Here is a 12,906-nt window from a genome sequence, read left to right as displayed (position 1 = left end):
CTGGGTGAAGGCGGAACAAACACATTTTAGGCACAAGTCACTGTATGTGCAAAGGCCCTGAAGTAGCAGGGAGTCCGGCTGGAGGAAATGATGAGGTCACAGAAAGAGACTAGTATTCAGAGAATACCAGGAATGACGTAAGAGGAGGGCAGAGACCTGATCTCTAGATCTAGGTTCTAGATCCATGGTTCCCAAATTTGGCAGGTCGGCGGGCAGGGTGGGGGAGGCCCTTGGGAGTCCTTCATACACTTACAATCTCTCAATTCACCGTAAGAGAAATTAAAACAGACAACTTTTTAACATATTCACTTAAAAATAACAATAGCAGGTTCATTATATGTTACTGTAAATAACATGCTTATGAAAAATATTTTTTTCCAAAACAGCAACACCACCACCACAAAATAGCGAAACGAGTAGCACTGTTTTACATTTTTTCAAGTGTCTCTAATGTCTGATTCAATGAAAGATAGTTGGGTTCTCATATGTGTTTCTACATTGTCTGCTGTGATGTGTTCAGGATTGAAGTATGTGGAGGAAAGTTGGCACACCCGAAATCTTGCCAGGTGGCGCTGTCTTAAAGGTTAGGCACAGAGTCGGAGCTGAAACCTATCAATAAAAGTTGCACCCTGTCAGGAAAATCTATTGGTCTACCTTGAACTTTGAATGGATCATGTACTCATATAGAAATTTACAACATCAGGCACTGGATATTTGAAAAATACTGGTTGATGCAGACTTTCCAAATATTGTATAATTCATTATACAACACCAGAAAGTGACGTTTGTTAATATCACCACTGATCTCATCAGAAAAATCTTTTCACTGTTGCAAAGCCATCAAGCTCATGGTGGTAGATACAAGTTTTCCAAAATTCTAATTTTTGAGTTAAATATTCTTGAGTTTTATCATTGGTGGCAAGTGCTATTGGTTGTCCTCCTTGAAATGAGAAGCCCCCGTCTCCCAGTTTCAAGAAAATGTCTGCCAGATGCCTGAGTCTGAATAACTACAGTTTGCCTGCCAATCTTCTTTCCAGGAAACGGCGCTTTCTGATCGTTCATGGACATAAAGAACTACTTCATCTTATAACCCACACGACCACACGAGAGCCTTTCCTCCAATCAAGCACTATGATTTCCACAGCAGAAGCACTTTAAACTTACTTGCCATTTTGCCACACAGAATATTAAAAAGAAGTGTACCCCAGGGCTGAGATTTACTTAAATTAATAATTTATACCACTTCATCAAGGATTTTCTTTAAGTGGAACAGGTTTCTGTCCGTTTGTTGTTTTGTGCGTTTGTTTTAAACTTTAAGAGAGTGGAAAGGAATCAAGAACACAGCCACTGGGGCACCTGGGTGGCTCAGCTGGTTAAGCATCTGCCTTGGACTGGGTTCATGATTCCAGGGTCTTGGGATCAAGACCTCCCTCATGTTCTTTACTCAGCAGGGAGCCTACTTCTCCCTCTCTCTCTGCCTGCCACTCCCCCTGCTTGTGCTCCCTGGGTGTGTGTGTGTGTGTGTGTGCACGTGCAAACCAAATAAATAAACAAAATCTTAAAAAAAAAAAAGAATAACACAGCGACGGCTAACACAGTTTGGGGGCAGTGTGTTAAGCGTGGGGAAGGAACCAGTTTTGCCCGGCACTGCCATCACACCATCAGCGCAAAAGTCAACACGGTGAAAAGGCCAATGACATCCTTTTATTTTGACGATGACAACGGTTTCGAGCCTGCAGGTATCCTGAGAAGATACTCAAGGAGCCTGGAGGTCCGCGGATCTTACTTTGAGAACCGCTGGTCTAGCCTAGCTCACGCACAGGCACTTTAAATGGTTTCCTCTTTAGTCTATGAAGAAACGGAAAAGCCGTTGAAGTGTTTGAAGTAGTGTTTTACGTCTTACCCAGCTAGATTTGAGTTTTGAAAAGATCACTCTGGCTGCTGCAAGAAAGAAGTGGATGCAGAAAAGGGGGTGGGGGGTGGGGGCGGAGAAAATAAGTTCTGAGATGCTTAGAGCTCCCTGCACGGGAGAAGGCGGTGACTGGACCGGGGTGGTATACGTAAATCGCAGAGGACGACAGGATCCAGGTGAGCTCAAGAAAACCCACTGAGAGTTCATGGAAACCTCCATGGTTTCCAGCTTAGGTACCGGGATGACTTGAGAAAGGAGCGCAGAGGAATGGAGCGTGTGATACGCAGAGCACAGCACCTGCTCGCGGGGAGAGCTCAGGGAAACCAGCCTCCTGGCGGGAGGAGCACCGAGTCTCTTAACGGTCTCTAGGTACACTGACCCCTACTGGCCGCTTTGGAGAAAAGCAGCCTCAGGTAGTAACTGGTATATAACCCGATCTCTGAGGGACTGGCTGAGACAGAGCTCCTTACCATCAAAAAGAATTAACTCTGGATGGGGGTGTGGGGGGAGGTTGGCCAACGCAGTTAGAGCCTCCCTGCTTGGAGAACTGAAGATGAGAGCATGGACAAAGGAAGACACCGGTGGCAGAACAGGAGAGAACTTCTAACAGGGACTTAAGAGTAAGACAACCTGGGCAGGTACCGGTTAGCAAGCTGAAAGCGACCACTACAGGCCGGCAAGAGGATGTGAATTGAGACCATTAATGTCAAGCTTCAGAGTGGAAAGAGAGGAGATGAGATTCCACTTCTGTTCTGCCCTCTGGGGGCCCAACAACAACACTGTAGAAAACTTAGAATATACAGAAAAGCTTAAAGAAAAAATTAAAATTATCTGTAATGTTACAGGTCAGAGAGAAACATTTTAGCATGTTTCCCTCCAATAGCTTCTATGCATATAAACCATATATTTTTAAATGAATGAGTGCTATATGCAAATTACTCTGGAACACTTTACTACTTCATCCTATAGACTTCAAAAACATGAGAGTAACACCTAAATAATAGTATTAAATGGTAATTTGTAACCTTTTCTCTACTCCTCCTTTTCCAATATGCCAGGCTGTTTCTCTGGGTCTTTTATATGATTTTAAATTCCTGTAATGACACCTCTGAATAAGAAGGCAAGAATTTGGGTTTAAATCATCCCATGGTATTATATTCTTTTCCATCAGCATGATGTTTTTTATGTTTATCCAAGAAAGTCCTTTGGCACACATTAATGAAAACCCAATATTTTAGTAATATTTTACTAAGTGTTTCCACATGCTCATACAATGTCTGTCAAATAACAATAACGATGCATCTCATAAAACCATTGTGAGGATCAAATGGGAAAATGGACACAAATGGTAACAGCTTTTGTCATTGGTTCTCACTCTGTGTCAGATCTTGTGCTCAGCATTTTATATCACAGGTATCCAGATGTACTCTAGGAAGGAGATACTATTAATATCTAATGGTAATAGAAGAAGTTAACTGGAGATTTATTTTTTAATCTTTTTAAAAGAGTTTATTTATATGAGTGAGAGAGAGCATGGGCAGGAGGAGGGGGAGAGGGAGAAGCAGACTCCCTACTAGTCAGGGAGCCCGACACAGGGCTCGATCCTAGGACCCCAATAGTATGACCCAAGGTGAAGGTAAATGCTCAACCAACTGAGCCATCCAGGCACCCTTTAAAACTCAGCTAGAGTTTTAAAAAGTTAACCAACTTGTTAACTTGCTAAGGGTGACACACTTAATCTTAATTAATTAATGGATTCACCTGACTCCAAATCCTGGGCTCTTGATCACTACCTCATCTCCCTTTGCTGGACAAGGGATTTGCAGACAGTAAGCACTAACTATGTGACAAGTACTCTTCACATGAGTTCTTGGATCTAAAGACTGTCGCATACAGTAGTTACCCAGTAAATGTTTGGTGACTCAGTGGCTATGTAATCCAAAGGAAGCAAAGGACAGACTCCATTTGAAAAGCATGAAGAGATGGTCCTCCCTGAAAAAAGATGAGGCAGACCACAGTATCCTAGCTAAGTATGTTTAAAATAGTCAAAATTTCAAACAAAAGAAACCAAAGCCTAAGGGAAGAAAAATGATTTGGAAAGACAAAATAAATTAAGAACAGACCCAAAGAGAATACCTGGAAAGAAATCCAATAAAGATGAAAAAAATAACCTAATAATAATCCTAGGATAACCTAGGATTGCAAGGATAATATAAAATAACCCAAGAAGAGATGTCTACCTCTACTCAATGGTGACACGTTAGAAGCAGTCCCTTTAAGATCAAAAGTAAGGCGAGCATGCCTGTAATCATTAGAGCAAAGACATTTAAAAAGAAATAAAACGTATGAGGGTTAGAAAGGAAGAAATAAAGTTACCATTCTTAACAAATAATAAGACTGATAAATTCTACTATATAAAATTGAAAACTTCTGTTTATTAAAAGTCAAACTAAAATAAGATAAAAGACAATTGGCAGCCTGAGCAACCATAGGTATAACCCATAAAACCATCAAAGGATTTTTAACCTCAGCTAAATAAAGGATTTATACACGTCAGTAAAAACAAAACAAACAAACAAAACAGAAATGGCAAGGAATATGAAGAGTGAATTGATAGAGGAAGAAATCCAATGGCCAATAAGTCTGTGAAAAGATGCCCATCCTCATTAATGATCACAGGAATGCAAATTAAAAACAACATGACATAGTTTAATATATATCAGACAGGCAAACATGAGCAAGCTTAATAACCAAGTGTTGGCAAGAATGTTAAAAAGGGAAGTACTCACAAACTGGGGGGAATGCAAGTTAGTACTATTACTTTGGGGAATCAGTTGTCAATATTCGTTCTTGTAACAAATGTTTATTGAACATTTATCAGGCACTGTTGGAGGTGCAAAGGATATGGCAGCAAACCAAACAGATAAAGCTTGATAGTAAAAAAATAACCAGTAACCTAGAAGGCGCCCATTTCCTCTTACAGGTCCGGACCCCACAGAAATCCTGCAACGTACCAAGGCTGTTCACAGCAACGCTGCTTCCAACAGCAAAGCTGAGACACAACCTGGCTTTTCCTCAGTACAAGTGAACTAATAAGGAAGGAATAGAAAAATAAACTGTGGTTTATTAAATGAAATGTTATATACCAGAAAAGTAAATGTAAAAAAGACCCAGCATAGATCCAAATCCATCACAGAGGATAAATACCAGAAACAGTGTTAAGCCAAAAGGCTAGTTGCAAAAGGATACATGTATCGTGTTATATCCTTCATATAAAAATCGATATACAAAATAATTCTATGTCTTGTTTATAAATACATACATACACAGGAAAAGTAATTTAAAAGTAATCTTCTGTGGCGCTGTTGCTAGGCTCAGGCTGCATCCCCGCCAGACTCAGTCTCCCCCCACCCCAGGCCCAACATCCCAGTCACCCCCCCACCTCCACCCCACCGGGGTTCAGCCCAGCCTGCAGTCTGCAAATCAGGCACCCGCCAGCCACCGTAACAGCTCTGAAGAGCATTTTTCATCAGTCAAAGCTTTACTTTGGCTCAGCAAGGACTGGACAACAGGAGCAGCAGGCAGGGGGGCAGGGGGGCAGGGGGGCAGGGAGGGTGAGCTGAGTGAATCTCTCGTGCTACCTGAAAAGGTAATTTGTCCAGAAGGGACAAATGCCTTTCCCTCTTCCACCTTCCAGCCTGGCTCGTCTTCCTTCATTTCTGGAACCTAAAACCCAGCTCATTCTTGGGTATTCCTACCCTGGCACAGGTCAGACATCTATCCCGTCTCTCAAAGCACAGCTTACCAGCACAGCGCTTGAAATAGCGAGGCTGGGGGATAGGCTTTGAGCACAGTATCCCTTGCTTTTCAGAAGTTTGCATTCCTCCATTCGGCCTTTGTGAAAGACCTACCAACCCCCCCCCCAAAAAAAATCCAAAGTGGATTTTATGAAAAGAGGAGAAAATCGAGAATGGCGTTTGCTCCATGTTAGTGGTCCATGGAAGGATGGGTGGCGGTGGGGGGGCAGGGTGGTCCCCGCCAGCTCCTTCCCAGAAACACACTCAGCATCTCAGCACCCACCCCCAGAGCTCTGAGGTGTCTGTGAGCACCACGCTTTCTCTTCTCCGTTAGCCGGGTGTATCCTCCAGTACCAGAAAAGCCTAAGAGAGGCAATTTGGGGGTCTGGGAACGCAAACGGTTTTTTCCATGTAAATTAATGGTAATTGCTTCTTCACTTTATGACATTTCGACATTTCGGTGTATGAAGCTTTCAGAGGAATGTACTGCTTTTGGATGGGGGAGGGCGGAGGGAAAAACCCGTATGTGTTTGATGGTCACAAGTCCTGTTCCTAAATTATGTGAGAGTGTACGCTTGAGGGAAACCTTCAGTGTCCTCCCTGGACTTCCTCCCTATTTCCCTGCCTCTCCCTTTCTTGGAGTGTGAGCATCTATGATCCATGACCTCCTTGCTCTCTCCATTTAAGCCCCTCCTTCACTCTCCCACATCTGCCAGCCACCACAGGAGAAGTAAAATGCTTCTCCTCGCTGTCCCCAGGATCCGGGCCTAGTTTTGATCTCCTTGGCTCTTCCTGGACCACCACAACCTTCAACCGGCCTCCGGTCAGAGTGGCCCCCGTCAAGGTCCACCTCTAGGGTGCCCTTCTCTGGAGAGTGCTTCCTGACCCACCTGGTAGAGGAAATCACTTTCTCCTCTGGGCCCTGTGGGACTAAGACCACTTATCACCTTGAGCTGATTTCACTGTTTCTGGCCTGCAGATCCTGGACAGCCTGAGGGCAGGGACCCTGTGTCCCTCCTCTCGGGGTGCCCTGCGTCACCGCCTGAGAAAGAACAGCCTCCACAGACCAGGTGCTGATCTCTTCTTTTTCTACCTCGTATAAACTGGAAATATAATTTTAATTAGATTACTAATTTCTCAAAACATGATTCAACTCTAATTAAACAAAGAGGTCTTTATTCACCATCGAACCAAGAAATGTTGGCTAAAGGTAACAGGAAAACTGGAAGGTCCCCAGAACTCCAATTACGGCAGGAGCCAGCTAAATTTGGGAGCCAATTAATTTCACAATGTTGAAAATTAATGCATTTCAGATTCTGCCATTCACATCCATTTTTCCCCATTAAAACATTTTAACTGTGCTGAGCCTGTCATTATCTTCCTCGTGTGTTCCAAGGAGCTCTCGCGTAAAGGGAACCTCAGGATCGCTGAATACAGCCAGAGGCTTACTCCTTACCTTCTTAAAATTGCAGTTAATTTTAAGAAACTCTCAACTGAAGCCACGTCCATCACGAAAGTGAGCCCCGAGTATTAGAACAACGTCTTTGGCACCGGCTTCTAAGAGAAACGGAGGTGAAGGCAGCTCCCTTCCTCACCCTTTTCTCATCTTTGGCAATGGTCTCAGCTATTGCTGACAAGCCAAAGGCTGTGAAATGAGTCGTGACGGTGACAGTGACGTTGATGACTGCGTTCGCTGAGCACCAACATGCCAGTTCCTCTAGGCGTGTCTGTCCGGTGATTCTCACAGCCTAGTGTGCGTGCTGCTGATACCGCAGGTGCCACAGGGGAAGCTGAGGCTTAGTGAGGTCGGGTACCTTGCCCCGGCCACTCAGCGGGCTGGTGACAGAGCTCGAGTCGGCACCCGCGTGGTCTGGCTTCACAGCCCAGGCCCAAATCTCCCTCGTCTCTCCTTTTGGACAGGCTCTAGACATCTTCCACCCGAAGGTAACTGAAAGACGGCCTGTCCCAAGCCCGGCTTCGTTCCTTCCCCTGAAATCTCTCCTCCCTGCTGCATTCCTGACCTCAGGGAATTGTTTCCCGCACAACCTCATGGTCAGTGCACCCTCCAGCACTCCCCCCACCCACCCCGGTTCCCAGTAACGTGGCCTGCTAAGTGGAGCCAGGAGGGTTCTCTCTGGTCGATGCCCTTCTCTCCAGCACCACGGCCAAACACCTTGGTCCGAAGTGCTCCTTTCTCATCTGTTAACTAGTCTGTCTTGGGGACTGTCCCCCACAGGATATGTGTGTGGTACAGATCAGCATCTCCGTCTTTCCAGGTGCCACCTGGTCACTCTGGCCAAAATCCTGGGAGGAGCCTTGGTTCCCCTGTCCCCTTCCTTCTCTGTGGCCAGCAGGAATCCTGTCGACCCTGCCTCCAAGTGCACTAGAGCCTTTCATCATGTTCCAGTCTGCCTTTCCAAGTTAATCTCCTGCCACGTTCCCGCACCTCCCCTCCCCCAAGTTTGCAATCTCTTTTTTGCCTGAATAAGCTTGTTCTTTCATATAGCACACTTTTGCACATGTGGTCCCCTCTGCTGGTACTTCCCCTTTCTCTGCCTGACAAGCTCCTCTCTCTCATTCTGCAATACCCAGGCTAACGTCCCCAGGTTCCAGAAGGCGTGTCACCTGCCCCTTCACTCCAGACCTACAGAATATAGATAGGATGGCACACGGTCTGCCCCGGCACTGGCAGTCCTGAAGGTCGCGACAGGTGACAGTGGGAATGGAGACAGCAATCCCGATCCCAAAACTGTCGCCAGAAATGAGATGACATTTGGAAGGCATCCTGCCTGACCTTGGATCACCCCTTCCAAGGGGCAGGTAGGAATTCACATGTCACTGATCTAGTGAAGGAGGCCAGCGGGCTGATGAACAATTTGTTCAGTTCTCCATGACAATAAGCAGCAGCCAATTAAAAGGTTCACAAAGTTCTCTTGACGCATCCCTCATGACTATTAGGAGCAGACTGTATTAGAAGTATTTGTACGTGTTTTTCTCCCTTGTCAAAGACAGGGATGGAGCCTTGCAGCTTTGCTTCTTAGGTATACAGGCCAAACAGATGCTAAGTTAAAGTTTTGTTGCATCGATGGATGGAATAGGATCTGTGTGGATTGATTCCATGGGCGCAGGGAAGACCCATCACACCCCCTAAACACTTACTTTACCTCTTTGGTGATGCCCAAGTTATTTTAGCCAGGGGCAAAAACCCCCTCCTTCCTTCACAAAGGAAGATAATTTATATTTCAGCAAAATGACCAATTGCCGCATTTCACATACTTTCATGTTGCTCAAGTACAGTCAAGACAGTCAGTGTTACACCTACAAATGCCTAGAAGCTGGAGTTCATATCTATCTGTTGAAATGTCTATCTTCCAAAGAGACAAGACCATATCATCACCCCATTGCCAGCCCATCACCATGCTCACTGGTACCCGCCCCCCCACTTTCCTGCATTCCCTTCTCCGTGCGCTTAGTGTCTGTCCCCCCTTCGGAATGCACGCTCCAGGCCACATACCCCATGGGTCACCTCCACAGCTCCATCCCCTCCCATAGGAAAGCGTAGGGCACACAGGAGGTACCCAGAAAATGTTTGCTGAATAAAGCAATGAATGATTCTCTTGTCATGTCTGATCAAAGAACACAAACCTATCCTCATATTATAAAAAGGTAAATAGCTAACAGTAAGAAAGTGAAAAATCAAGTTACTGTGATGTTTACAAATCCCTAATCAAAAGTGATTCTATGCAATCACCATTTTCCTGGAAGGAAGAACAAACTATGACCAAATTAACCAAATGATGAATATGGCCCAGGAAGGCTGGTTATGCCGTGAATAATCACTGAAGTAAACGCTTGCCCTTGGGGTAATTCCGGAATTTGGAACTTCACTGCTATCGTAGGGAAATGCTAAATTTGTTCCTTTAAGTGAATTCCATGGAATGACTTTAGTCCTGGGGACGTAGTAGTGGTGTTTAATCTGCGTCTATACTATGCGTCTTAAGCTATATTTAAAAATTATTTTTATTATTTTCCAGATGCTCTTCAACCAAAATACAAATTCCTATATCATGGAACATTGCCAGTTAAACACAGACAAGCAGATAGCCATGAGCACAGCGTAGCAAAGAGGCTGTAGCCAAGAACAGGAACATGGGCTGAGCCCAACGCTGAGCATGACCCCTACCAGGCACGTGACCTTGGGGAACGACTCAGTTCTTCAAAACCAGATTTCTTCTTCTGAAAAACCAGTATTTACAAAGACCCTATGAAAATTCAATAAGACAATGATATTTGCCAAGCACCCACCACTGACCTGGGGGCCATAAACAGTAATAGTAACAGAAACAACAACCATCTCAGAAAACCATGGTACCAGCAAAGAATCGAATATGCTTGTTTTCAGGGTGAAAAAAAAATGTACTATCAGGGTTTCTTCCTTGAATAAACTAGCAACTGTAGCGACACAATCTGGAGGCCTGTGGTTTAACAAGCAACTCATTAGAAACCGGAGCCCCCTAAGCTCTGCCCGACACCTGCTTTGTAAAATGCACACGGAGAGGGCAGGCAGGTGCAATGACGGTCATTGGCCACGCTCTCTCCAGAAAATACAGCAGAAAACAAACCCCCGATGATCTCTTTTAATCAAATCTTCTCTGAAAAATACTCGGGTTAATCATATGAACAAAGGAGGTCCTCTGGGGTCCCATCCCTCTAATTCTCTCCGGCACCAGACTGTTCCTGCCAGTACGGGTGGTGAACGTCATGGAAGAGATAACTTTAAATAAAAGGAACTTGTGCAAATTCGAAGGGCAGGAACACAGGGCTGGAGCGGGGATTGCTCTGAAGAATGAATGGTTTGATCTGATCTGCTCAATGGGCCAACCAGGAACGATTCTCTTGCCAACTTTGGAGGACGGGGTCCTCCCCTCTGCCTGCAGGCGAAGCCTAAAACTCCTTGGCCCGGCATTCAAGGCCCTTTATAATCAGAGTGCTGCCAACCCTCCTACCTCATCTCCCCCTCCCCCACACCACACAACTTAACAATTTCCCAAAGTCACCCAAAGTTTACTGTTGCCATTTAGGACAATACTGTAGAGAAAAATTATTTTAAAGGTCATTGTCTACGTCCTTTAAAGAAAGTAGGTCACAAGTCACCACCACGAACGAGTCCTGCCATAGTAACTGATCTCCCTGTGGGATTTCCCAAAATCACAAAAACATTTTGCTTACTGGGTCCCCAAAAAATTCTGGTTTAATTGGTCTGAGACAGGGCCTGGGCTGGGGCTTGGGTGAAGTTCCCTGGCCAAGCCTGAGAACCTCTGTTTCTGTATTTGTCAGAGCGCCCATCCAGCTGGTTACAATCGTGACGGCACCTGGTTGGCCCCTACAGCGCTTGACTTTGGGAGCCCTGACCTAGCAGACCTTACTGTCACCCTTGGGGTAGTCATTGTTATCTTAGTTTATATAAAGAAACTCAGGTTAAGTGCAGCCCAGATAGCCCGGATAGCCCAGCTCTCAAGCAGGAAAAATGAGGACTAAAGCCAGGTCTGCCAGGGCTTGGGGGCCCCTGTCCTCTCCACCCTACTCCATTCCCTCCTGCAACAGGGACTCAAGCAGCCCGTAAATATTCTCCAGTCTTCCCACCTGGCTGTTAAAAACCACTGACAGCATGAAATCACTTGCAGTAGAAATAGTTACACCACGGAAAGAGGCAAATGCTAACAATGGTGGGAGGGTTGTTTGCTTGTTTGTTTTGCTTTCGGGAAGCCAATTCATTGGTCCACCTCTTAATTCTAGGGCCCCAAGAAGAGAAAAAAAAATGTCAAATTAATGTTCCTTCGATTTCAGGAAGCAGGTATGTAATGCCTTTTAGAACGATTTCAATCCCAAATAGTTAAAAATGAATTTTTGGGTTTGAAGAGCTAAACCCCAAGTACGTGGAAAATGTCTATCTGCAATTTGCATTAAGATGCCGGGTGGGGGGACGCCTGGGTGGCTCAGTTGGTTGGATGACTGCCTTCGGCTCAGGTCATGATCCCGGAGTCCCGGGATCGAGTCCCGCATCGGGCTCCCAGCTCCACGGGAAGTCTGCTTCTCTCTCTGACCTTCTCCTCCCTCATGTTCTCTCTCACTGTCTCTCTCTCAAATAAATAAATAAAATCTTTAAAAAAAAAAAAAAAAAGATGCCGGGTGGGGTGGGGGTGGCGCCTGGGTGGCTCTGTTGGTTGGGCAACTGCCTTCGGCTCTGGTCATGGTTCCGGAGTCCTGGGATCGAGTCCCACATCGGGGTCCCAACTCCATGGAGAGTCTGCTTCTCCTCTTGACCTTCTCTGCTCTTAGGCTCTCTCTTACTTTCTCTCTCTCAAATAAATAAATAAAATCTTAAAAAAAAAAAAGAAAAGATGCCGTGCATGTACTGAGGCATTTTGCGTGCTGCTTCTTGCTGGAGGCAGCTTGACTTGGAGTCACTCAGCCGCCGTGACAAAGGACAACGGAAGTGGGGAACAAGGCGTCTGGGGGCGCTCACTCCCAGCCTCCGCTACCGGGAGCATCACAGACACTGTCCTCTGAGACCAGACGCCCGGCAGCCCCGTCCCTGCCTCAGCCGCTAGATGTGCGGAGTTCCAATATTGGAACGCTGGCTCGGAGCCTCCTGTTCAGAAATGACAGGAGAGACTCACAGAAGCTGCTCGCCCCCGTGATCTCCCAGAGCCAGAGGCGAGCTCAGCTGCAAGTGGTCCCCACTGAAAAAAGACCTGGGGCATTTTTCCCTCCCAGCGTGGTTCCTTCGTCAGCTGGCCGATGCTATAAAGCCTCGTTATGCTGGCACCGTGAGAGGATTGAAGGAGATTGTAAATTGAAAAGGAATCAAAGAAAGTCCTGTTTACCGAGGGTCTCTTTTTACAAGGCGACACTGAGCTCGTCCTTTTCATAGCTGGTACTAGAAGTGACAGCGATGGAACAGCTCTGTCAGCCCCGTCCCCGGATCTCCTTTAATCCTCTGCATGACCCTACGAAGTGGCTACACTTACCCCATTGGACGGAGGAGACAGCGGAGGCTTCTAGAGCTGCAGTTCCGTCCTTACATGAGCCCGGTGGGAACACGGCAGAATGGAAACCAGAGGCACAATTCTGGGCAGCTCTCCGTACTGAGAAATGGAGATACTTGGGGCAGGAAGGAAATTGGTACCGATTTAA

The 12,906-nt window shown here is 45.9% G+C and overlaps 1 protein-coding gene across 3 annotated transcripts in view; it reads right to left on the bottom strand.

Annotated features, from left to right (window-relative positions):
* Nucleotides 1-12,906, bottom strand: part of TTLL11 (tubulin tyrosine ligase like 11) — a 225,814-nt gene that overhangs the window by 92,320 nt on the left and 120,588 nt on the right. Inside the window, exon 1 of one of the 3 annotated variants that reach the window (XM_044264984.1) lies at nucleotides 12,741-12,781. The exons of the other annotated variants lie outside the window; for them this stretch is intronic. Coding sequence (XP_044120919.1) covers nucleotides 12,741-12,745 — 5 coding nt within the window. The 5' untranslated portion in view covers nucleotides 12,746-12,781. Of the gene's footprint in view, nucleotides 1-12,740; nucleotides 12,782-12,906 lie in introns of those variants that run through there. 3 annotated transcript variants of the gene reach the window in all.

The sequence above is a fragment of the Neovison vison genome, chromosome 9, assembly GCF_020171115.1.
Source record: "Neovison vison isolate M4711 chromosome 9, ASM_NN_V1, whole genome shotgun sequence".
In the NCBI taxonomy this organism is placed as follows: Eukaryota; Metazoa; Chordata; class Mammalia; order Carnivora; family Mustelidae; genus Neogale; species Neogale vison.
The sequence above is the reverse complement of the archived record's forward strand: the minus strand, read 5'-3'. Positions and strand labels throughout refer to the sequence as shown.